Below are 24790 nucleotides of genomic sequence, written 5' to 3' on the forward strand. Positions count from 1 at the left end.
GTCTCCACTATGGAGCTGATGATTCCCTATCATGCATACTTCTATCACCACACCAATGGCAAGCATTACTTTTACTGTTTGTAGGTCTGACTTCCCCTAAGGAAATGTAGCTTCCTTAAGGGCAGGGTCTGTACCTTATCATGCTTTGTATCTCCAGCCCCCAGTACAGTGCCTGGCATCTAGCAGTGCTCAGAGAAGGTTTATTCAATGACTAATAGAATATGCAATGACTCAGATTCTCTGAATGAAGAAACTCTAAAAACATCTAAAAAGACTGGAGATAAACATCTAAATTTACCTTCATAAAAGTGGTTGTTTCCACACATAAGAGTTTAGGAGCTAAAATTGTTATGGTAACAACTGCATGCAATAAACACCAGTTATTATATTCTTACATATCATTTAAAATTCTCTTGACCTTTTAAAAAAAGCTACAGTGATATGAGCAATTCTATAAAGCCTAATAGAGTGTGCTTATTCAGGAAATATTATTAATTTGGAATAAATTGTCCTGCTTTGATATTTTGTGATAAAGAATTTGATGCTTTATGTAAAATAATTTGTTTCTGAAATAAAAAAAAAACCCTCTGGGATTCTTACTTACACTTAACTATAACCACACTGAGAAAAAAGTCAGGACTGAAGTCCTGAAAAAAGTCAGGACTGAAGTCAGCTCTGGAAATTTCAGATTATCAAAAAAAAAAAATATATATATATATACACATAAATACAGAGAGAGAGAGACCAATTTTCTTACACCTAAATTGTGTTATTGAAGGTCCAAGTTAAAGCTAAGAGAATATTATTTCACTGACAAAACTTCTAGGTCTTCATAATAGAGTCAGAACCTTAATAACAAGGATTTCACTTTAGTGACATTCAAGATTCTACACTGTATCTTTAACACATCAGACACAGCTACAATTATATTTATGTTAGAGCTGCAGTTTGTCAAGTACGTTATTAGATTGTTCTAAATGCATGTCTGGGTAAATTTTGGTTTATTAAACAATTATAAGTTGTCACTCACTATAAATGGATTTAGTTGGTGAGTTGTATAATAAATACTTATCAGTTAGAGACTTTTTACAAAATAGAAGTTAGTCACCCTTAAATAGGCCTATTTCCACTTAAAACTGACAGGAATAATCTAGTGATGAAAAGGGAGACAAGACACCTTTGAGGCAGAGAGTGGGTATCAAAGAAGAAGGGTGTTGGGGAAGTTCTGAATCACACCTTTGTGAAGAGAAAAAAAAAAAAAAGAGAAGGAAATCCACTGAAAGAAGCCTAGTCAACGTTGATTTCTTGAGTGAAGAGGCACAGAGAGCTGTGGGAATGCCACAATCTCCCCCGAGCCCCACACAGGCTCAGAGACATAAGTGCTGCATCTGAACTTTTACACATTTATAGAAAGTGTGTGATGCCCCCTTGGAAACGGCTTCGCTGCCCCTGGGAGAATGTCCTGGACAGCCAGTGTCCGGGGGGATGGCAGCATTTGGAACATCACGTAGAGTTCACCAAGGGTGTGCCCAGTCTGCCACTGCCGGTATATGGATGATCTTACGGGTCCACTAATGAACTCTTTTCTTTCTAATGGTTATATATATTTTGAATGTATAGGGAAAGACAGAACCAGCACAGTAAACCCATGATTTCATAGATGCTATGACCTGGGGTAAGGCTGAGTTAAAAAAAAAAAAAAAAATAGAGTGGATTTAAAATAGTTTTTTAAAAATATTAAGTAAATAAGGATACAAGCAATATGCAGTTAAGGCAAACATACTAAAGGTGTTTTGCAAAGTACTGAAGGTAGAAAAACATTCAACTAATAAAGGAGCTAATGAAGGAACAACTAATAAAAGAGGAACTTACTCTCAGATTTGTGACAATGCATTTTTGGAATCTATAAATCAGGAATTGGGTAACATGAATCTAAAGCCACCAAACAAATAGTCTGAACATCTGGATCACGTCAAGGTTGCTTTGGTCTTAGAATGCAGGAGGCTTGGAATGGAAACTCAGAAACATCACCAAGAATATTCCCATAGATTACACGTGATCATGAGGCCAAGAAATAGAAGCTGATGATCAAACTCATATGTAGCACAAAATGTATGTTAAAAATTCAATAATACTTACTTTCCTCTTTTAATTGTGTTCCTGCCAAGCAATGGATCAAGGACTGGATCTATCGTTTCCTCAAGGTTTTCAAGTAAGATGACATCTCCAAAGGCCAAAGCAGTTTCAATGTCATTCAAAAACCTTAAAGTTCAGTCAGAATCAAGAAAAAAATGTAAATGAGCACAGGGAAAGTGTCCAAAATTATTTATACTCAACTGTATTTCATTTAATGTAAATACTTTAGATGGAACAAACTAATTCAGAGAAAACTAAATATTTTGTAAAGTAGTGTTTTCTTCAACTAGAATACATGGAAATTAAAGATTAGATTTTGAGGTAAATTTCAGTTATATTTTTCCAAGTGAAATTCAGTAGTGTGAACTACTGAGTCCATGTAAAAATTACTTACTTTTGATAGTAATCATGGTTGAAATAAATGTAACCTACCCAAACATTATAAATTTAAATGTACTCAATAGGTCCTCTTTTGATAAAAAAAAATTAAAATTATATTAAATGCCTTGTGGCTTTATCAAATTTTCATTTTTTAAACATTTAGATTCAGTCATGTAAAGTGGTGAACTATCTTTTTATTTCATTCCCACTCTCCAAAAATAGTCTCTTCCATTCAAAAATAATTTCCTCCAAGTATTCAGATAAGCAAAGAGACCATTTATCTGCACGACTGCAGACATTCCTTATTCCATTTTACATGTCAAAAGATGATGGAGAGGTGAAGTGAAGTATCAGTATGACTAAAATTATTTATTCCGCATTAACTGAAGACCAACTACATACCAGAGAGCTTTCTACTTATCAGAAAACACTATCATGCGGACCGAGAGACACAAAATCTCAGAGTAGATTCAGTTCTCAAAAGTGACATGTAAAGCTTGACTGAAAAATTATCTACAGGCACTCTGTTGGGAATTGAGCCATGTTAAATACCCACTGTAGGCGAAGTACATATTCAGGAATATAACTGGAACCATCGTTAAACCTATAGGTGCAGCTGACAATTCTTGGGTTACCATATGCCAAAGTCCTAAACAAGGATTATAATACATTGTATTACCATTCTTGGCCTTAGGAAATTTTTCCTCTCACATTCAGTGTTTGTTCTAACCTTCCAACTAATTTCTTCTTCAGGTAAGTGGATGCCACCCAACGTAAATGCCCTTTCAACAGAGATACTTTATGGGAAACGGGAGCAGGCAGATAAACAAGTCGTACCAAACTATCACATTTCAAAGTGGCAGCGAGGTCTAAGAAATGCCAGGACTTGGTAAAAGTCAGACCCATTTCCGGCAGCTCAACAGAAAGTCAACCCTTCAGGTTTCACATACCCTTTCCGGCCCACATGTGTGATTTTCAGGGCAGTTCCGTACTTGTTCTTGATCCACTTAATTCCCTGCTGCTGGGGATCTATCAGCAGGGGCCAGCGCTCGCAGTGTGTTAGGATAGCAGCGTTCTCCGTGGACATTCTGTCACTGGGCAGTCCTTCATTATTCCAGGTGGCAACTGTGGCATCATCCGTCAACAAGGCAATCATGCCCAGGCCTTCAGTTATTGGGATGGAGACCTTTAAAATCAGAGGTGAAGGCAATAAACTGTCAGTGTGGCAGAGCACAACAGACAAGAAAACAACAGACCAAAGCCCAAAGAACACACAGAAATTCTCCTGACTCTCAAAAGCCAAATAAAACTCTCATCATGAAATACAATTCGACCCGATAAGCCCCCTGTTCACCTCTTGGAATTCTGTCAACTGCAGCATCCAACATCTGATTTGTTCCTGCATCTATCTGGCTTCAAGCAAAAGGGACTTTGCCCTCTATACACACCTATAGCAGCCCCAACAAGGTGAGAGTGAATTTAGACTCCAGCAAGGATGGCAGGACAACAGAAATGCATAATATTTGCCCAGTGGAGTAATCATCCCACATAAGCAATGCTACATTGCACTCTCTTGCTTCCAGCATTTCATCTTTCTTCTACAGATCAACACTACAGAGAGATGACTTCTCTCTCTGGGGTGGGTTCATGGAATCTATTCAGTCCGCTGGAACTCCGGCAGCTTGTGGCGGTACCCAGCAACTTCGACTACAGCCTCTCCTCTGAGAGGGAACTGTCTACAGTGTGACTGTGAAGAGAAGCATTACAAAGTGGGGAGTTGTTGGGGGAGGGATAAATTAGGAGTACGGGATTGACAGATGCAAGCTATGTTACATAAAATAGATAAGGAACAAGGATTTACTGTATAACCCCGAAAACAATATTCAATACCTTGTAATAACCTATAATGGAAAATCACCTGAAAAAATATAAATACATAACTGAATCACTTTGCTGTATACCTGAAACTAACAAATATTGTAAATCAACTATACTTCAATAAAAAATTGTTTTACAAAAGAAAAAAACCAAACTTGCCTCCTTTAAAAGAGAGAAAGAAGAAACCTATTTTTTTGAAACCTGTTTTAAAGATAAGCATCAGTTCTTTACAAAAGTGGACTGATTTTACAAAAAATAAATAAGATTCTAGAAAGGAATTTATTAAGGAATTTATTCGATCAGTCATCAACGACCAAACGTTTATTGAGCACCTCCTACATATGTGTGGAGACACCACTATCAGCAAGATGAATAAGGAACTAGTCCCCTGGCTGGGTAGGGGGGCTAACATGGAAACATGCCTCCATAAGAGAGGGCAGTAAGAGCCCGACCTGGATGAAGTAGGCAGGGGAGGCTGTAGCAGCAGTAGGGGTTTGATTTCTTGGTTGCCCACAAAGCTTCAGCAAACAGAATGCTGGAAGAATTCCCACAATAAAGCTGGGATGCAACGTGAGGTTAGTATAGGAAAAGTTAGCATAATATGTCTACTGTTCCTACTGACAATGGTATCTTATAAATAAAGCAAACTCTACCTCCTAGTGATAGGAGCAAGCAGCCTTGATATCTGACTCCACAAGCAAATCGCTCTCTTACAGAATAAGCATCCTCTTATTAGCAAGAACTCCATGGCTTTAATTTCTTAACTTCTACTTAATACAAAGAACTTGAAACAACTAGAGGCTTAAAATAACTTTAATTTCTGATGCTATAAAGAGTAAGCGTGTAGATCTTGCGTCCGAATTCAACAACTTGAATTGTTTGAGCACCTACTGTGTACAGAGTACAGTTCAGGGGATCAAAGAGAAGTCCCCCTTTGTTAATGGCCACTTTAACCTAGTAGGGGAAACAAAGCAGGTAACTCACACTATAGAATACCATAAATACTTTAAAATACGTTGAGACTTAAATTTTTAGAAACAAAGTTTAGGATATTTGCTTTACAGTATGATATTCAAATAGGCAGTTGCGTGACACAGAGAAATTTTTCCATCAAAAAATTTTTTGATAGTTGCAATACAGTTATCACTTTCACAGTAATTTTAACCTAGGTTTAGAGTGGGGAAAATAAACCTCAATTCATATGTTATCTTCTTTTTAGTCCACTCTTCTTTGCACAATTCCTTGAAGGAGTCTGCAAAAACAGAAACCAAGTGCGAAGAGGGAGTCCAAAGTCAGCCTAGCAATTCAGTGAGAACCCATTTAATTGCTTCATTAAATAGTGCAGCATGTGGTCAGTCAGGATGGAGCTGAAAAAAAAGGGAAACAGCCTCCCATCTTAAGAAGTTTTACTAGAGGGAAAAGAACAGGTTGGAAGCACATACCCTGAGCCAAGCTAGACTAATCCTAACATCAAACGCCTATTAGGATCCTCTGAGAACTGACCAAGTGGTATATTCCAAAGGATAAAAGGGAACTTCCTGATGAGGTAAGACTCCCAGTTTCTTTTAATATGACGGTAACAAAACAACCAGTATTCGTAAGGTTTTAAGTGCTTACAAAATTTACTCTTATACTTTCACTCTGTTCATTGCCTCACTTAAGTCTTACTGGAGTTCTGCCAAGTAGATGTCTCTCTCACTCTCTTTTTGCTCAGGACACTGAAGCTTAGAAGAGTTAACTCCATGTATAATACTTCCATGTATTTGCTCTGACTATAAACTGCTAGGTCACATTAATGAGTGGAGGGCAAATGCCTCCTTGAACCTGTCCATGTCTTCATTTGTCTGCCTAGCAGACGATAACTTTGGAAACAATTTTGGGTAACAATTTTATTTGGACCCTCAAGGCCACGTACGCCCACTGTCCCTGTCCTTTTCAGTTACCACCACGCTGCTCTGTTTCTTCCCCATGCCATCCTCCAAACTCATGCCCCCACTGTCACACTTTCTGACAACTGTTCCCACACGTCCTATGGTATCCTAGTCCTATTTGGGCCAAACTCTCTAGCTCCCTCTACCTGCTTGTCTCAGCTAAAACCCAGCTCTTCACTAGGGCAGTGGCTCTCAACCCCAGCCTGTATATTAGGATCACATGAGAGCTTTCAAAGCTGCCAACATACCCCCCACCCCCAATCTCTAATGATTCAACTTCAAATGGCATCTATATGTTTTCAAAGTTCACTCCTACATGATTTAAATGTGAAACTGGAGTCCAAGAACCAATGCTCTAGGGTCTCACTTCCCTTGAGGGCTTTCTTAAGTAGACAGTTCATTTTCTTAACATTCCCATTACTGAAAAAATGTGTGTGGGTAACAGTGGTCATTCTTCTTACTCCCCTGCACATCATTCCAAGACCACAGCTCTTCTGTCCTTGAGGAAAAATGCCACCTCTGAGGCCCATGGAGTCCAGCTCTACAATCCTCTATGGTATCCTCCTCATATTAAAGCCTTAGCCACTGGTCCTTCTCACTTTCCAAGTTTGCCTATCAATCTGTGACAACCTCAGTGCTCGTGGAGATGATGAATCCACTCTCCAGCCTTGACATCCTTCATGCCAAAGCTCTACATTTCCTTTCCACTCTAGCATTCTGGGGGAGGAGAAAATATCAGAACCCGCTGGGAAGATCACACGACACCCCCATGCCTAGTCTCCCTTGCATACCCCACACCCTCAATGATGTTGGTATATTTTGGAAGGGTATTACACCATCTCCTTCTTTAGATGGAAATGCTATCCCAGACCTTGTAATAATCTGAAACTGTTTCATTATTGAAATCTAAACATCTAATACCCAATTCTTTAACCATGATTAGCTATACCTCTCTCATACCTTTAAACATAATATTACTCTTAGCAATAGCATTAAGACATGCAGTCCTTTACCCATCACCTATTTTTCATTGTGGCAAAACATACATATCATAAAATTTGTCATTTTAATGTGTACAGTTCAGTGATATTAAGTACATTCACATGGTTGTGCAATCACCATTACAATCCATCTCCAGAATTTTTTCATCTCCCCAAGCTGAAACCTCATACCTATTGAACAGTAACTCCCGTTACCCCCTGCCCCCAGCCCCTGGCAACTACCAGGGTACTTTCTTTTTCTATGAAGCTGACAATTCTAGGTACCTCATATAAGTGGAATCATACAATATTGGTCCTTTTATGACTGGCTTATTTTACTTAACATAACATCTGCAATGTCCATCCAAGTTGTAGCATGCGTTAGAATCTCCTTCCTTTTTTAGACTGAATAATATTCCACTGTGTGTATACGCTACATTTTCTTTATCCATTCATCTGCTGATGGACACTTGGATTTCTTCTACATTTGGGCTATTGTGAATAATGCTGCTATTAACAAACACACAAGTATCTGTTTGAGTCCTTGCTTTTACTTCCATTGGGTAGTAGATGCCCCAGAGTGGAACTGTTGGATTATAAGGTAACTCTACATTTAGTTTTTTGAGAAGCCCTATCATATGTTTAACCACTTTATTTTTTTAACGTCTTTATTGGAATATAATTGCTTTACAATGTTGTATTAGTTGCTGCTGTATAACAAAGTGAATCAGCTATACATATACATATATCCCCATATCTCCTCCCTCTTGCATCTCCCTCCCACCTTCCCTATCCCACCCCTCTAGGTGGTCACAAAGCACTGAGCTGATCTCCCTGTGCTATGCAGCTGCTTCCCACTAGCTATCTATTTTACATTTGGTAGTGTATATATGTCCATGCCACTCTCACTTCGTCCCAGCTTACCCTTCCCCCTCCCCGTGTCCTCAAATCCATTCTCTATGTCTGCGTCTTTATTCCTGTCCTGTCCCTAGGTTCATCAGAACCATTTTTTTTTTTTAGATTCCATATGTATATTAGCATACGGTATTTATTTTTCTCTTTCTGACTTACTTCACTCTGTATGACAGACTCTAGGTCCATCCACTTCACTATAAATAATTCAATTTCATTTCTTTTTATGGCTGAGTAATATTCCATTGTATATATGTGCCACATCTTCTTTATCCATTCATCTATTGATGGACACTTAGGTTGCTTCCATGTCCTGGATACTGTAAACAGTGCTGCAACGGACATTGTAACCATTAACTTTTAACTACACTGACATCTCTACCGAACCTAAACAGAGCCTTCCTTTCCTTGATCATTTTTCTGACTATCACACGACCGACCGTCCCTGTCTTCTTTTCCTTCTGGCTTATCTGCCTATAAATCTTGTACCCTGGCTGAAATAAACATTCTCTGTCTTCTCTTTCTGCTCCAGGACTGTGAGTATTGCTGATGAAAGCTTTATTACTGTGACTACAAATTTATCCTTTCCAAATTCATCTTTTTTGGTTTCCTAAAGCTGCTTGGCAACACTTAACATCTACTCTCCAACTGCTCTCGATGGGTATTTTTGATGTTTTCACCACCCTCCTCACAGCGTTCTTTGAGTTTCAATTTTCTTATCTTTGGCCAGCTGGCACTGCAATTTCCAGCTTCCCTGAGAGAAGAGAGACCAGCAGCTATGACTACATCAGCTTTCTTTCCCTGTATCAGTATCTCTCCCTGTGTCCACCTTTGTCTCCTTCCCTCCCACCTAAGTTGAAGGAGTCTTGCGTCTTCTACCTGAGGGCCATTCCATTTTCCTCTATTCTGATCCCTTCTTCCCAATTTCTGATGGATCAGGCCTCTTCCCCCTTTTATCATCAGCAATTCCTTTTCCATTCCTTCTGTGGAAGCATAGAAACGTGCTCTAGTCTCATTCATACTGAAAAAACAAACCCTTCACTTACTTCATGTCTCTAACTAGGCACTTCTGTTCATCTCCTTCTCTTCACAGGCAAATTCCTACAAGAACAATCTGCTTTTTCTGCCTCCTTTCCTCACTTCCTGAATAACTCAGGCTTCTGGCTTGTTACACCTTCGTGGTCACAAAAGACCTTCACATTACCAAGTCTGATGACACTTTTAGTTCTTAGATCTTTTCTCACTTGTCTCTATGGCTTTGGCATCACTGATCATCCCCATGTTTCTACTCTTTATCTCCTATGGCAGCATTCTTGCCTGGGGCTTCTCCAGTCTCTGACTGCGCCTTCTTCAACTTCCTCGACTTCCTGTTTACATGTCAGCACTGACTCAGCTCCCTTTGCTCTAAACCTCTTCCCTAGAAGATCTCACCACACCTATAGTTCCAAGAACTACCTTGTATCAATGACTCCCAGATATGACTCCCATCCAATAACACTCTTGTCCAGCTCTCTACTGGTTATTGACACTTGAATGTTTCAAAGACACCACAATGTTTCTAAAACCAAACTCTTTGTCTTTTCTCTCAAATTGTACTGTATTTTATTTTTTTAAGCCTTATCCATATTTTAACCTTATTTAAATGTGCTTACATACATGTTTTTAATAATGTAATGTCACCACTTTCTAAAGCCCCCAAATTCCTTTGAAATACTTTTTTTAAAATTTTTAAAAAATTTTATTTTATTTATTTATTTTTGGCTGTGTTGGGTCTTCGTTGCTGCACGAGGGCTTTCTCTAGTTGCGGCGAGCGGGGGATACTCTTCGTGGCGGTGCACGGGCTTCTCATTGTGGTGGCTTCTCTTCTTGAGGAGCACATGGGCTCAAGGCACATGGGCTTCAGTAGCTGTGGCACTCGGGCTCAGTAGTTGTGGCTCGCGGGCTCTAGAGCGCAGGCTCAGTAGTTGTGGTTCACAGGCTTAGTTGCTCTGCAGCATGTGGGATCTTCCCGGACCAGGGCTCAAACCCGTGTCCCCTGCATTGGCAGGCGGATTCTTAACCACTGCACCACCAGGGAAGTCCTCTCAAACTAATTTTAATCTGAGGGAATAGCACCTTCATATATTTACTTTCTCCCCATCAATCCACTGCATTGTTTCATCAACTCTTCTTCCTTGCCCCCTCTGGAATCACTCCCCGGCTTGCCACGTCTACTCTCATCACTTTGTTCAGTTTATTGTCTTCTGGACTGTCATTCTAACAGATAACAATAGTCTCTTCCCCCTCCAAGTCCTGTTCCCTCTGTGGCCACTGTGAGCTTTCAAATGAATAATCTGATCATGTCATACACCTGCTTAAAATCCTTCAATGACTCCCCATGCCTCGGATTAAGGTCAAACTTCTTTTCTTAGTTTATTATATGGGGTTATAATATGGCCCCTCCCTAATTCTGTAATGTTCATCTGTATTGTCCATTTTATAATTATACATCAGTTCATCTACAGTTTCTAAGTTATTTCACATTCTGACACTTAAATCACTTGGAACTCTTTTTATTTAACATGAAGCCGTGAAGGACAGCCCTAGCTGTATTTCTGCCCAAATGGTTGGTCAGTTGTTCCATCACCATTTATTGAATAATCCATTACTTCCCCCACTGATACACAATGTACATTTAAGCACACATTTATTTAAAAATATGTATTGGTAGTCTGGTAGTTCCTCAAAAGATTAAACATAGAGTTACCATATGGCTTATAAAATGTCACTCCTAGGTATGTACCAAAGAGAAATGAAACATGTCCACACAAAAAATTTGTACATGAGTAATTCAAATTTTCATAGCCACATTATTCATAATAATCAAAAAGTAGAAACAACAAAAATGCCCATCAACTGATGAATGGATAGATGTAATGTGGTATATCCATCTAAGGAATATTATTCAGTCATAAAAAGGAGTGAAATACTGACACAGGCTACATCGTGAATGAACCTTAAAAATGTGCTAATGAAAGAAGTCAGGCATAAAATACCACATATTTTATGAGTTCATTCATATGAAATGTTCCAAACAGGGAAATCTTTAGAGACATAAAATAGATTAGTGGTTGTATAAGCCCAGTAAGAATGGGGTGACTGGGGGTGATAGCTAATGGGTGTAGGGTTTCTATTCGGAGTGATGAAAATGCTCTAGAATTGACTGTGACGACAGTTGCACAGCTCTATGAATACACCAAACACTACTGAATTGTATACTTTAAATGGGTGAATTGTATGGTATACAAATTATATCTCAATGAAAAGGAATACTGAACATCCACAATGCTCCAGGCACCATTCTAGGATGGAACAGTGAACAAACCATGCAAAATACTTGCTTCCATGGATCTTACATCTTCTCTGGGGGAGGGAAAAGATATGAACCATAACAATTTTATAAATGAGATAACGTATTAGAAGGTAATGAATGTTATGGTGAAATATATGGAGCAGAATGAGGCATGCTGAGGGATGAAGGTTGTAGTCGCATCTAGGGATATGAAGCTGTTGTTTGAACAAAGACCTGATTGATGGAAGGGAGTGGGACAATGTATGTCCTCAGGGAAGGTACTTCAAGACAGAAGAAACGGCTAGTGCAAAGGTCCTGAGGCTGCAGCGTATCTGGCATATTCAAGGAAGGTGGCCGGTGTGATTAGAGCAGAGTAGTGAGGAAAGGCATAACAGGTAATAAGACAAAGAGAGAGAACAGGGCCAAATCACATAGGGTTTTATAAGCCTCTGGAGGGTTTCTAGCTTTTGCTCTGAGTGCGATGGGGAGTCATTAGAGGGATTTTAGAAGAAAATTCACTTAATCTGACTTGCATTTTTACAGGGTCACACTGGCTGATATGTTGAGCTACGATTTTGGAGAGAAGCCACGAATGTAGAAGCAGGGAAACCAGTTAGGAGGTTTTCACACTAACTGAAGAGGAAGATAATGACTTGGCCCAGGATGGAAGTGGTGAAGGTGGTGAAAAGTGGTCAGATTCTGAATATATTTTAAAGGTGCGGCCTACAGAATTTCCTAGATGGACTGGATGTAGGTGTCAGAAAAAGAGTGACAACAAAATGACTCCAGGGTTTTCAAGCCTGAGCTAACAAAAGGATGGGCCTACCATTAAACAAATCAGGAATACGTAGGTAGAAGAAGTTTTAGGGGGAAGATAAGGATTTCAGCTTGGACGTTCTATATTTGAAACATCTTTCAGACACAGAAGTGAAGATGCCACTGTCTGGGCTGCAGGAGTTAGTGGTATCCAGGTGGCATTTAAAGCCATGAACCTTAGCACAGGGAACTATACTTGATATTTTGTAATAAAAGGGAAAAGAATCTAAAAAGGAATATATATATATATGAATTGCTGTGCTGTACACCTGAAATTACCACGATATTGTAAATCAACTATTCTTCAATTTAAAAAAAATACATAAATAAAGCCATGAACCTAGTAAAAAGCAGTTCAAAGACTGAGTTTGGGTCATTTCAACATTAAGAGATTGGGGAGAAGAGGAAGAAAAAAATCAAAAAAGAAGTCTGAGAAAAATTGACCAGTGAGGTATAAGGAAGATGGGGGAGGGTGATTCCTTAGAATCAAGTGAAGCAAGTATTTATGGGAGGATGGATTGCTCAAGTGCAGCAAATTCAGTTAAGTACATGAGAATGGCGAACAAACGACTCAACTTAGCAACGTGGTAGCAAAATCTGACAAGAGGCATTTTGGTGGAGCAGCGGGGACAAAAGCCTCTCTGGAGTGACTGAGAAATATGGAGGGAGGATTTACAGACAGTGAATGTACATTCCTCTTCTGAAGTGATGACTGTAAATGAGAGCAGAGAAATGAAGGAGTAGCTGGAGGGGCAGGGGGCATCAAAGAGAAATTCACTGGTATATTCTTTTTAATGCGAGGAATAACTGATATAACTGTAAGTTTGAATGCTGGGGGGAACGATCTAGTAATGAATTAGTTGAGACAGAAAAATTTCTGATGACAAAGAGGGGAAAAGCTGTCTAGAATTGTCCTCAAGGAAGGGAAAGGGGATGGAAAGTAGAATACAACCCAAACGGCTGGCCTTAAATAGAAGTACCATCTTACAGCATCAGAAGGGAAGACAGTATAGGAGTAGAAATGCTGGGAGGTGACAGACGCAGTTGTGGGAGTTTATACATTACCATACATTAAATATATCAAATATCTCTCTACATCCTTAAATGCTTCTGAACTCTATTCTATTCTCGTTTTCTACTTCCCTTGAAGAACCACTTTGCTGTAATTATTTTAGCTTTAGAATATATTTTAATATCTTGAAGGATAAGTGCCCTCTTCCCGTTCTATTCCAAAATTATGTTGGTGTTGTTAAAAATATATTCTTCCAGCAAACTTTAGAATCACTGGGTCAAGTTAAAATATAATTCCCCTTGAAATTCTGACTTGAACTGAGTTCAATTTGTTCATTCGATTTTTGAGTTTTGACGCATTTAGAATATAAAGTCTTCATTTCTAGGAACACATTAAGGATTGCTGTCTTACTTTATAAGAGTTTTCTCTCCAAGGTTACCTTAAATATGTCAACAGGTCGTTAATAAATGACATGCTTAGTTTAGAGATTTTTAAAATGACATAAATCATAGTCACTTGTTGACTGGTTAATTTACAAACTGTTGTAATCCTCAGGACACCCAAGTCAAACAGACAAGCCAGAGATAGTCAGGAGGGCAATAGGGTAAGAAAATACCCTCTATACTGTGGAGCAGTGAGAGGAGTTGCTTCTTGGGAGGGCAGGATAAGGGAACACTGCTGAAGGAAAATTCATCAAAAAATTAACATGAATAAGTAATGGCAGCTCCTCTTGGACCCTGGCACATGTTCATAAAGATGTGACTGTCTTTCCACTTTGCTGTGACTGAATCTAGAAGGAGTAGAAGGTAAGTAGCTCAGAAACTGGAAACCTTCATTCCATAGGACAGACATTTTTTAGGTTTTATGTAGCACTTTCTGCCAGGGGTCCTGGAGACAGAAAAGTCTCTTCCAAAAGGATGTCATTTATACAATTTGGAATCTTTCTTCCTTTAGCATAGCTCTGCCCAGAGATGAGTGTGAGTAAGCTGGTCACATTGGAAGGTCTGTTTCTCATTCAGCATGATGCCTACATGCTCAAGAGGAAAGGGGAGAGCACTGGGATGACTGAAAACAGACATGGGGGTCTTGAGAACTGTGGGCCCACAGTGAAACACAGGCCCATAGTCAAAATGAATGTTTGTTTAGCATAGAGCATCAGAAAATTATAATTTTTGCTTTGGCTATATGTTTAGAATGTTTAGACGGTTTGGATAAGTCAATTAATTTTATTTTATTCTTCAAAACAAAATGTTATCTTCATGGAACTCCACATTTGGAATTTTAAGTCAATGGGAACATATAAATTGATTGGTGGGAAACTTCCCAGAAACACATACACTAAAGAATGCAATACCAGCAATTAAGACTCAATTTTTTTTTTTTTTTTTTTTTTTTTTTTTTGCGGTACGCGGGCCTCTCACTGCTGTGGCCTCTCCCGTTGTGGAGCACAGGCTCCGGATGTGCAGGCTCAGTGGCCATGGCTCACGGGCCCAGCCGCATCGCAGCATGTGGGACCTTCCCAGACCGGGGCACGAACCCGTGCCCCCTGCATCGGCAGGCGGACTCTCAACCACTGCACCACCAGGGAAGCCCAATACTCAATTTTAAAACTTAAATTTGAGAAGGCAAGTTTTCAATTTAAAAAATGCAAAATGACTGATAGCCTAAGTTCAGGCCGTTAATACTATTACATGATCCAAAGTGAAGAGTAATTGTAACAATAAGAAGACAATGTGACGTTCAATAGTTTGCACATCAGGAAATGAATTTCCCTATAATTGTGGAAAGAATGAGAAAACTTTATCGATGGTGGAGAATGCAGAGAGGACCACGAAAGAGGACAGTCATCAATGTGAAGTAGTCATAGGGCAACCCAGACCAAGACACCCATGTAGAGGATTAAAGTTTGGAGAAGATGAGACTGATGAAAAAGAGAGAAGAATTAGACAGCTGACACCTTCTGGAAGTCACAATGCAGTAGGAGGTGGACAAAATTACCAGAACGCTTTATCCTCTTATATAAAAGGCATATTTTATGGCAGAAATACTTAAAGAAAACTCTGAACATTCAGGGGGTAATACAGATAACCTCTTTTTAAAAATCTTCCATATAAAAATATGGCTTGATACTACAGATATATTAAATGATTTAGTTACAAAAGGATTTTTCTTTTACAATTAGTAATTATGGGATGCCTTTAATAACAAGCTTTCTCCAAAATATTCAATATTTAATTTTAATTTGCAGAAATTCCATTGGCATGTATTTATGTCATGAAAACAACTATTGTGAAAATTGAGGCATAATTACCAACGTAGAACACAAGTACACAGAGAGATTTAGGATTTCTTAAGGGCTAGATATGTAAGTGAAGAACCTACTTTAATCAAGTGAGATAACACAGTACAGCTTAGAAAACAGTGGCCTGGTTTCCTATCATTTATGACCTTATCAAGTCATTTAAACTTCCGTGTCTCAGTTTTCTCCTTTGTACAGGATGATCTTAAACTAGACGACTTGAAATCTCCCTCATCTATGATTTCATTTTGCTTATGGGTTTGAATTTTCAAATTGAGGATAAGCTATTTTTATACTTATATACAAGTGCTACACTTTTCATCTGAAAGTAGTCATGAAAAAGATTTTCAACAAATAGCCTGTAGTATTATTAGCAAAACAAAAAGATTCATGCTATATGCTAACATGATAATCCAACTTTGATTTCAGTTAACAGTTTTGTTAAAAGCAGTTTTCCAACTACATCTCTATGGTTCATACAAATAATTTTTCTATTTTCCATCTCCTGGTTGAAACCATCATTAAAATAAGAAAAACTGCAACACACAAGAAACATCTCCTTCAATACTAGAATTTCAAGTCAGTTGAGATTACAGAGATACAAAAAAGCCTGGTACATATACTGTTTTTACTACTGAAATTTCTGTATGATGCTTCTAAATGTGGCTAAGGTTAGGAACTGATCTTACCTTCTGTCGAAGAAAGGGAACCCACTTGCAGTCTACCAGTTCCTGGCGATACTGCTGTGTAAAGGATCCAACGTAAGACACATATGCCGCCATAAGGAGAACATCTCCACAGAGCGTCTTCTCCTGAGCTTCGAAGGACTGAACAGACTGACCCCAGCGAATCTTCTCTGACTGAAAGATAAGATTACTCCGATGTAACTGCAGGGTGAGCAGCAACTCAAGAAACGTTTAACGTAATTACCTTATTCCCCAGTTTACGTCTAGGTCACTCTGCACAGCCTTGAGAAGGAACAGAACATGACTGGATGGCATGACCATGATAATCGTTCATACATGTGACCCATCATTATGAAGGTGCTCTCACAGTATCTTCAGTGGAGTTTATGGCAACATGACATTAGATCTTTAACATCTCCTTTTTGTTGGATGCCCGAACTCTAATTATGACTGAGGTCCTTCTTAAAAGGCTGACAGTCACTCTCCTCTCCCTCTAGGAGTAGAGGACCAAGAGCTGTGGCCAAGACTGAGTGATGTTAGGATTTTTAATGGCAGCTTGGATGCTCTCCATCATTCCTGATTTTCAGCAATGTTACTACACCACCCTAAGCAAACATGATCTTAAACGTTTGGGCCATGGGCTGATTACAAAAAAAGGAAAATGACAAACACCAGTTATGTCAATTAATTAAAACATAAAGTTTAAAGAGCCACCTAACAAGGATTCTGTAAATTAAAGAATAGTGCTGGTAGTTACTAAACTCAGGTTATTTTTATAGCATAATCACTCAATCAGTGAAAGAACTTATAGCCCATGTAAAAAAGATGGAAACCAGGAGGACTTCACTAGCTCTGAAGACAGTATGCTCGGAGAATGCTGTTCAAATCCTTATATCTAGTTGGCGAGCCATTTAAACTCTGATTTCCGGGTTGAGTATGTGGAGCCCTTAATATTGGATTTGACTAAAACTGCAATAAATATCTATGGATTGACTGAACTGCAGAATACTTCACCAATTCATTTGGTTTCAATGCATGCTAAAATTTAATACCACATTCTAAGAACATGTAAATTAATAGGAACTGAAAAAAACACCCAGCAAATTGAGAGTACAAGCAATGAAGAACCCTGTGGAATTTAGCTTTACGCATCAAAGAGGAGAGACAGACCACAGAAAGCAAAAACAATGTATGTCAGAGCAGAGTGCAACGCCAGTTCTCTGCAAGCCATCACAATACCCCTAACACTGAGGTAATGAAACTAGCAGGTGACAATGGTTATGAAAGCTATTTTAAGATAATCTGCTTTGCTCGATAAAGATCACCCCAAGTTAGCTCTATAATTACACACTAGAGAACTTCAACTCCCTTGCCCTCTTTATAGAATTTATTACTTTCCTTCTTCAGCTACAGATAATATATCCATTAATTTTGAAGAAGAATCTCTCATTTGCTTTTCCTCCACTTTTGTTGTCTTTGGTTAGTAGATGATAAACAATAAAGGGCACCCACCTCATTCTCCAAAACAGCTTTGAAATTTGAAGATTTACTAAACATAGACTTACCGGCGATTGAAATCGTCAATAATTTCACTATACCACCCACGCAACATAAATCATTACTGACACTGGCTAACAAGGGTTTAAGAGTTGGAACATGTCCTGTAATAAATTTCTAGACAGTTAAAAATCACTATAATTTTATTCTAATGCATTATAGATTGCCTGTAATGTCATCCTGGCTGGGGTGACCCATTTCTAATTTTGAACAGCTGTTCAGCTCCAGAGCTACTTAATGATTAAATATAAATTGCCTGATTTATTAGTCTGAATGGTTGAGACTATAGCTTCCAGGTCAATGCTATATAGACAAAATCATCAGTCTTGGTGTTTTTCAGAGGTTAACTGTCTCCTGTTCTAGTCAGAAAGAATTTATCCTCAAAGGAAGAGGTCTGACATTTTCAATTAATCCTTTAAAATATATATATTATATACACACACACATATATGTATTTTTTTTGTTAGTTAACATTATTCAACCATTTTTTCCTCTCCTTTTCTAAATCACCATGAATAAATAAAGCCTTTGGAAGACATTGTTATGTGCTAGAGATACAAGGTAAAGCCTGTTTTTACCTTGATAAAACTTTCAGACATTCTCTACTTCAAGTAAGTCTAATTCAACGGCACTTTTTCTTTTCCTCAGGTACCTCATAAACTGGAAACACTTCAAACTGCCTAGATCTTATCACTTTGAATGGAAGTGGGTATAAACTCCACTAGAAGCTGTGGAATTTCTCAACTGGTCTAAGAAAAATGAGTCTTCAAAGGGCTCCAGAATGTTTTTTCAACACAGGAGGCTCCCAAAACTCACCTATTCATTCATTCAACAAATACATATTGGAACCTGCGATGTGCCAGGGACCATTCTATATGCTTGGGATCAAGCAGTGCAGAAAACAAATGACGTTCCTGCTCTTGAGAGCTTATATTTTAGTTAGGGGAAAAAGACCACAAAAAAGTATATGTGTTCATATATGCACATATACAAGCGTGGGCCATGTGATCGTAAATGCTATCAAAAAATAATAAAGCAGAGGAAGTGGAAAGAGCTACAGGTTTGTGTGTGTGGCTGTGTGTGTGTGTGTGTGTGTGTGTGTGTATGCGGGGGGCAAGGTGAATGCTGTTTAACGTAGGGAGGTCAGGGAAAACCGTGTGATAAGGAGAACTTTTAGCAGACATCTGAAAGAAGTGCGGGAGCCACATGGAGGAAAAAGGCAAAGATTATGAGGTAGAAGAGTGACTTGCAGGGTGAGGAAGAGTGAAGATGGAGCCAGAGGGAAGGTGGCAGAAGCAAGGACAGAGGTGTCCAGGAGCCAGAGCACGGAGGGCCCTGTAGGCCACGTAAAACCTTTGGACTGTACTTTGAGTGAGACAATTAGTTACCTGGGAATTCTGAGAGAGTGGTAACATGAATGGACTTAATTTTTTTTTTTTTTTTTTTTTTTTTGCAGTACGCGGACCTCTCACTGCTGTGGCCTCTCCCGTTGCTCAGCACAGGCTCCGGACGCGCAGGCTCAGTGGCCATGGCTCACGGGCCCAGCCGCTCCGCGCATGTGGGATCTTCCCAGACCGGGGCACGAACCCGCGTCCCCTGCGTCGGCAGGTGGACTCCCAACCACTGCGCCACCAGGGAAGCCCTAAATTAGATTTTTAAAAGTCTACTCTATTTATAAGAAATAGGACTATCACCCAGCCCCACCCATTGTACCTTACATTTCTCCCTTCTTTCTTTGTAAGAGAACTCTGGTTCTGAAATGAGGGTTAATGTGTCCAGCCCCCTGGGATGAACTGTGACTGGCTAAGCTGATCATGATCAGCCCATTTCTCAGTTTCCCTGCCTTCTTTGCAGCTAGGTGTGGTCACTCTAGTTCTGGCTAAAGAAAGTTAAGCGCTTTAGTTAAGTTTGCTTAAGGGGTTGCCAGGAAAACTTCCGTTTTTGTTATGAAAGGAGAAGAATCCAGCTGCTACAGATTCTTCTCTCTTGCCTGAATCTAAAGGTGCAGCATCCATCGTGACCAGGCTGCAACACGCGTGAGGGTGAATGGACACGTGCTAAGTATGGAGCAGCAGAAGGCTGTACAGAGGTTAGGGGTCTGGTCACTAATTACCTGAATCAACACTGATAATGGTCTACCTCTGGAATTTTTTAATATGTGAAAAACTCCCATTTGTTTAAGCCACTGTAAATCAACTTTTCTATCACCTTCAGCCAAATGCATTTCTTTTTTTTTAATTTTTATTTTATTTTTTTACCATGTTTATTGGAATATAACTGCTTTACAATGTTGTGTTAGTTTCTGCTGTATAACAAAGTGAATCAGCTATATGTATACATATACCCCCATATCCCCTCCCTCTTGCATCTCCCTCCCACCCTCCCTATTCCACCCCTCTAGGTGGTCACAAAGCACGGAGCTGATCTCCCTGTGCTATGTGGCTACTTCCCACTAGCTATCTCTTTTACATTTGGTAGTGCATATATATACATTCCACTCTCTCACTTCGTCCCAGCTTACCCTTCCCACTCCCCGCGTCCTCAAGTCGATTCTCTACGACTGCGTCTTTATTCCTGTCCTGCCTCTAGGTTCTTCAGAACCATTAATTGGTTTTTTCCCTTAGATTCCATATATATGTGTTAGCATACAGTATTTCTTTTTCTCTTTCTGACTTACTTCATTCTGTATGACAGACTCTAGGTCCATTCACCTCACTATAAATAACTCAATTTCATTTCCTTTTATGGCTGAGTAATATTCCATTATATATATGTGCCACATCTTCTTTATCCAGTCATCTGTCACTGGACACTTAGGTTGCTTCCATGTCCTGGCTATTGTAAATAGAGCTGCAATGAACATTGTGGTACATGTCTCTTTCTGAATTATGGTTTTCTCAGGGTATATGCCCAGTAGTGGGATTGCTGGGTCGTATGGTAGTTCTATTTTTATTTTTTTAAGGAACCTCCATACTGTTCTCCATAGTGGCTGTATGAATTTACATTCCCACCAACAGTGCAAGAGGGTTCCTTTTTCTCCACACCCTCTCCAGCATAAAAGGGGAAATTGACAGTAACACAATCATAGTAGGGGACTTTTAACACCCCACTTTCACTGATGGACAGATCATCCAAAGTGAAAATCAATAAGGAAACACAAGCTTTAAATGATACATTAAACAAGATGGACTTAATTGATATTTATAGGACATTCCATCCAAAAACAACAGAATACACTTTCTTCTCAAGTGCTCATGGAACATTCTCCAGGATAGATCATATCTCAGGTCACAAATCAAGCCCTGGTAAATTTAAGAAAATTGAAATCGTATCAAGTATCTTTTCTGACCACAATGCTATGAGACTAGATATCAATTACAGGAAAAAAAATCTGTAAAAAATACAAACACGTGGATGCTAAACAATACGCTATTAAATAACCAAGAGATCACTGAAGAAATCAAAGAGGAAATCAAAAACTACCTAGAAACAAATGACAATGAAAACATGATGACCCAAAACCTATGGGATGCAGCTAAAGCCATTCTAAGACGGTAGTTTATAGCGATACAATCCTACCTCAAGCGACAAGAAACACCTCAAATAAACAACCTAACCTTACACCTAAAGCAATTAGAGAAAGAAGAACAAAAAATCTCCCAAAGTTAGCAGGAGGAAAGAAATCATGAAGATCAGATCAGAAATAAATGAAAAAGAAATGAAGGAAACGATAGCAAAGATCAATAAAACTAAAAGCTGGTTCTTTGAGAAGATAAACAAAATTGTTAAACCATTAGCCAGACTCATCAAGAAAAAAAGGGAGAAGACTGCAATCAATAGAATTAGAAATGAAAAAGGAGAAGTAACAACTGACACTGCAGAAGTACAAAGGATCAGGAGAGATTACTACAAGCAACTCTATGCCAATAAAATGGACAACCTGGAAGAAATGGACAAATTCTTAGAAAAGCACAACCTTCCAAGACTGAACCAGGAAGAAAAAGAAAATATAAACAGACCAATCACAAGCACTGAAATTGAGACTGTGATTAAAAATCTTCCAATAAACAAAAGTCCAGGACCAGATGGCTTCACAGGCGACTTCTATCAAACATTTAGAGAAGAGCTAACACCTATCCTTCTCAAACTCTTCCAAAATATAGCAGAGCGAGGAACACTCCCCAACTCATTCTATGAGGCCACCATCACCCTGATACCAAAACCAGAGAAAGATGTCACAAAGAAAGAAAACTACAGGCCAATATCACTGATGAACATAGATCCTCAACAAAATACTAGTAAATGCATTTCTAATAGTGCAGTTCCATATTTTTAGGTAGCACTTAAATGAAAAATAACAGTTTTATTGAGATTTAAGTCACATATCATGAAATTCATCCTTTCAAGTATTCAACTGCGTGGTTTTTAATATATTCACAGATCCGTGCCATCATCCCTAGTAATTTTAGAGTGTTTCCCTCACACAATAGAGAAACTCTATTCCCATTAGCAGTCACTCCCAAACTCCTGCTCCCTTGTCCAACCCCTGGCAACCACCAATCTACTTTCTGTCTCTATAGATTTACCTATTCTGGCCATTTACTATACATGGAATCATAAAACATGTGGCCTTTTGTGTTTGCCTTCTTTTACTGAGCATGATATTTCAAGGTTAGTCCACATTGCAGCATGTATCAGTAATTCAATCCTTTTTATGGTCAAATACTATTCCACTGTCTGAATATATTAGACATGGGAGAGCAAAAAGATCTGTGACTTACTGATGTCAAGGACCATATGTTTTTCCACCACTCATGTTCAAAGTGGAGAAAGTTAATGAGATTTTAAAAATCTTTATTTAATGGAATAACTATTAATATTAGTGTAGCAGTCACCTGTAAAAAGATGTCAAAGAAAACCAATAGACCAAGCAGGCTTAGCTTGAGGTAATGTCTTATTGGTAGAACTCAATTGCAAATGTGTACTAAAAGATTCAGACCTCTGTTATCTAACAGCTGCCCTGAGTTTATAACAGATCTTAGGAAAACCACTGAGTCCATGGCTATACACTGAAAAACACACAGAATCCATCACTTATTCCTTTCGGTAAGCTAGAACTACTGTGTGAATGATGATTATTCCCCTTTGTTGTTGATTCCATGTTTAGTTAGTCCTTATTGACCACAAATAAAGATAAAATCCCCCAAAGCTGATTCTGAATATTTCAGTTAGAATTTTGGAAGAAAAGGATAACTTGCCTCAAGTTCCTTGACAAGTCTGTTAGCCAGTTCGATAGTTTTGTTGGTTTGGTTCACCTCTTCTTGACACCGGACTTTCTCGGCTATTGCTTTTTCAAATGAAGCTGTGAGTCTGCTCAGATTTCGATCCAAATCCTACAACAAGAGTCAAGATTAACTCGTGAGCTATTTGTAGATAAAGTGCAAACATTACAATCGTCTTGAAACACCTACGACCTGAAAGTAAATGAAATGAGCCTCTTTCCCTCCTTTGACCTTTGCCCCTGAGAGCACACACATTAGGGAAGAAATGTATCAGGGCTACCAGGCAGTTTTCTCGCCTTCCTCCTGCACTGGGCAGAGTGTAGACAGCGACCAGGGTGAGTGGATGTGCCCTGCTGACTCAAGCACACCCTGCGTGCCCTGTCCCCTCTCTTGTGCCTACACCTCACCCTCCGTCTTCGTTAGGGATGACGGGCATCTTCTGGGTCTCCACCTACTGACTCTCTTTCCACTTCTCAGTGGTCTATAACTCAGGCGACAAAGAGCCCCTTTAGACCTCAGCAACCTGACCTGGCTTGGCCAACCAGATTTTCTCTTCTGGAAACTTGGGACTGAAACTCAGAGGTATGTCACTGTCTTTAGCATCGTAAGACCCAGGAAGATGTGTACGTTTTGGAGGGCTTCATTTAGAGAGTGACCATCTTCCACCAGGGCCATGGGAAAGCAGGGGAAACCATTCCTGAGAACAAGAAAGAATGAAAAGATAGCACAGTGAGAAGTCACACAGCCCTAAACACGTTCCCGGCAGCTTCCCATTTCCTGGATCTCATGCCTCCTGAGACCCAGTCATACACTTTTTTACCTCAGAGTTCCATGAGTCATCCTGGTCTCCTTTTTGGCTGAAGGTTTGCTATGTGGGTTTCTATTATGTATAGCCAAAAAAGCCTTGACTAAGATATCAAGTACTTAGGAGACTCCTTACTATATCATCTTGCTACCTGCAAGTTCTAACAACCCTAAGTAAGATTTATAACATTGTTTTTGTAAATACATGCAAAGTTCCAAGAGACTTTAATAAGTAAACTTGTAGTACGTACCATATTTATAATTTAGAGACTGCCGCTATTTGTCAATGACCCAATTATTACATTATTATTTAATTTATATCATTAATTAAAAAAGAAAAAATTGTGCATCATATTTAAGGTTTACAGCCGAAATAGGTCAAATTTATGAGAAATGGGAGGAGATATTACACATTAACGGTTAGAAGTCAGGTAAAAATGAATAATACCTGGAGGTATATTTTAGGTGATTGAAAGTACTTGTGGTTTTATAAAACACAGAAGCTCATGTAAACTCTGGTATCAGACACCCAAGTTCGTATTTGGACTCTGCTATCAGCTAAGCAGCCTCAAGGTGGGCTGTCTACTTAAGCGCTCCATGCCTCACTTTCATCATCTAAAAAATGGAAACAATAATGTTACCCAATTCATAGGGTTGACCTAAATATACATAGAACTAAGGTACAAACTCTTATACTGGTTCCTTTCGTAAAGTTGGGAAGGGGAGCTGCGTCTTGGGAGACCACAGGCTCTCGCACTTGTTTCTCTGCCTCTTGTGAAGAGGCA

At 39.1% G+C, this 24790-nt stretch overlaps 1 protein-coding gene across 1 annotated transcript in view; it reads right to left on the reverse strand.

Annotated features, from left to right (window-relative positions):
- The window catches only part of DNAH11 (dynein axonemal heavy chain 11), a 313899-nt gene that overhangs the window by 63998 nt on the left and 225111 nt on the right, over window positions 1–24790 (reverse strand). Inside the window, 4 exon segments of the mRNA XM_019928507.3 lie at window positions 2140–2262; window positions 3468–3703; window positions 16366–16536; window positions 23178–23312. Of these exon segments, the coding sequence (XP_019784066.2) occupies window positions 2140–2262; window positions 3468–3703; window positions 16366–16536; window positions 23178–23312 (665 nt within the window).

Source organism: Tursiops truncatus, chromosome 9, assembly GCF_011762595.2.
Source record: "Tursiops truncatus isolate mTurTru1 chromosome 9, mTurTru1.mat.Y, whole genome shotgun sequence".
In the NCBI taxonomy this organism is placed as follows: domain Eukaryota; kingdom Metazoa; phylum Chordata; class Mammalia; order Artiodactyla; family Delphinidae; genus Tursiops; species Tursiops truncatus.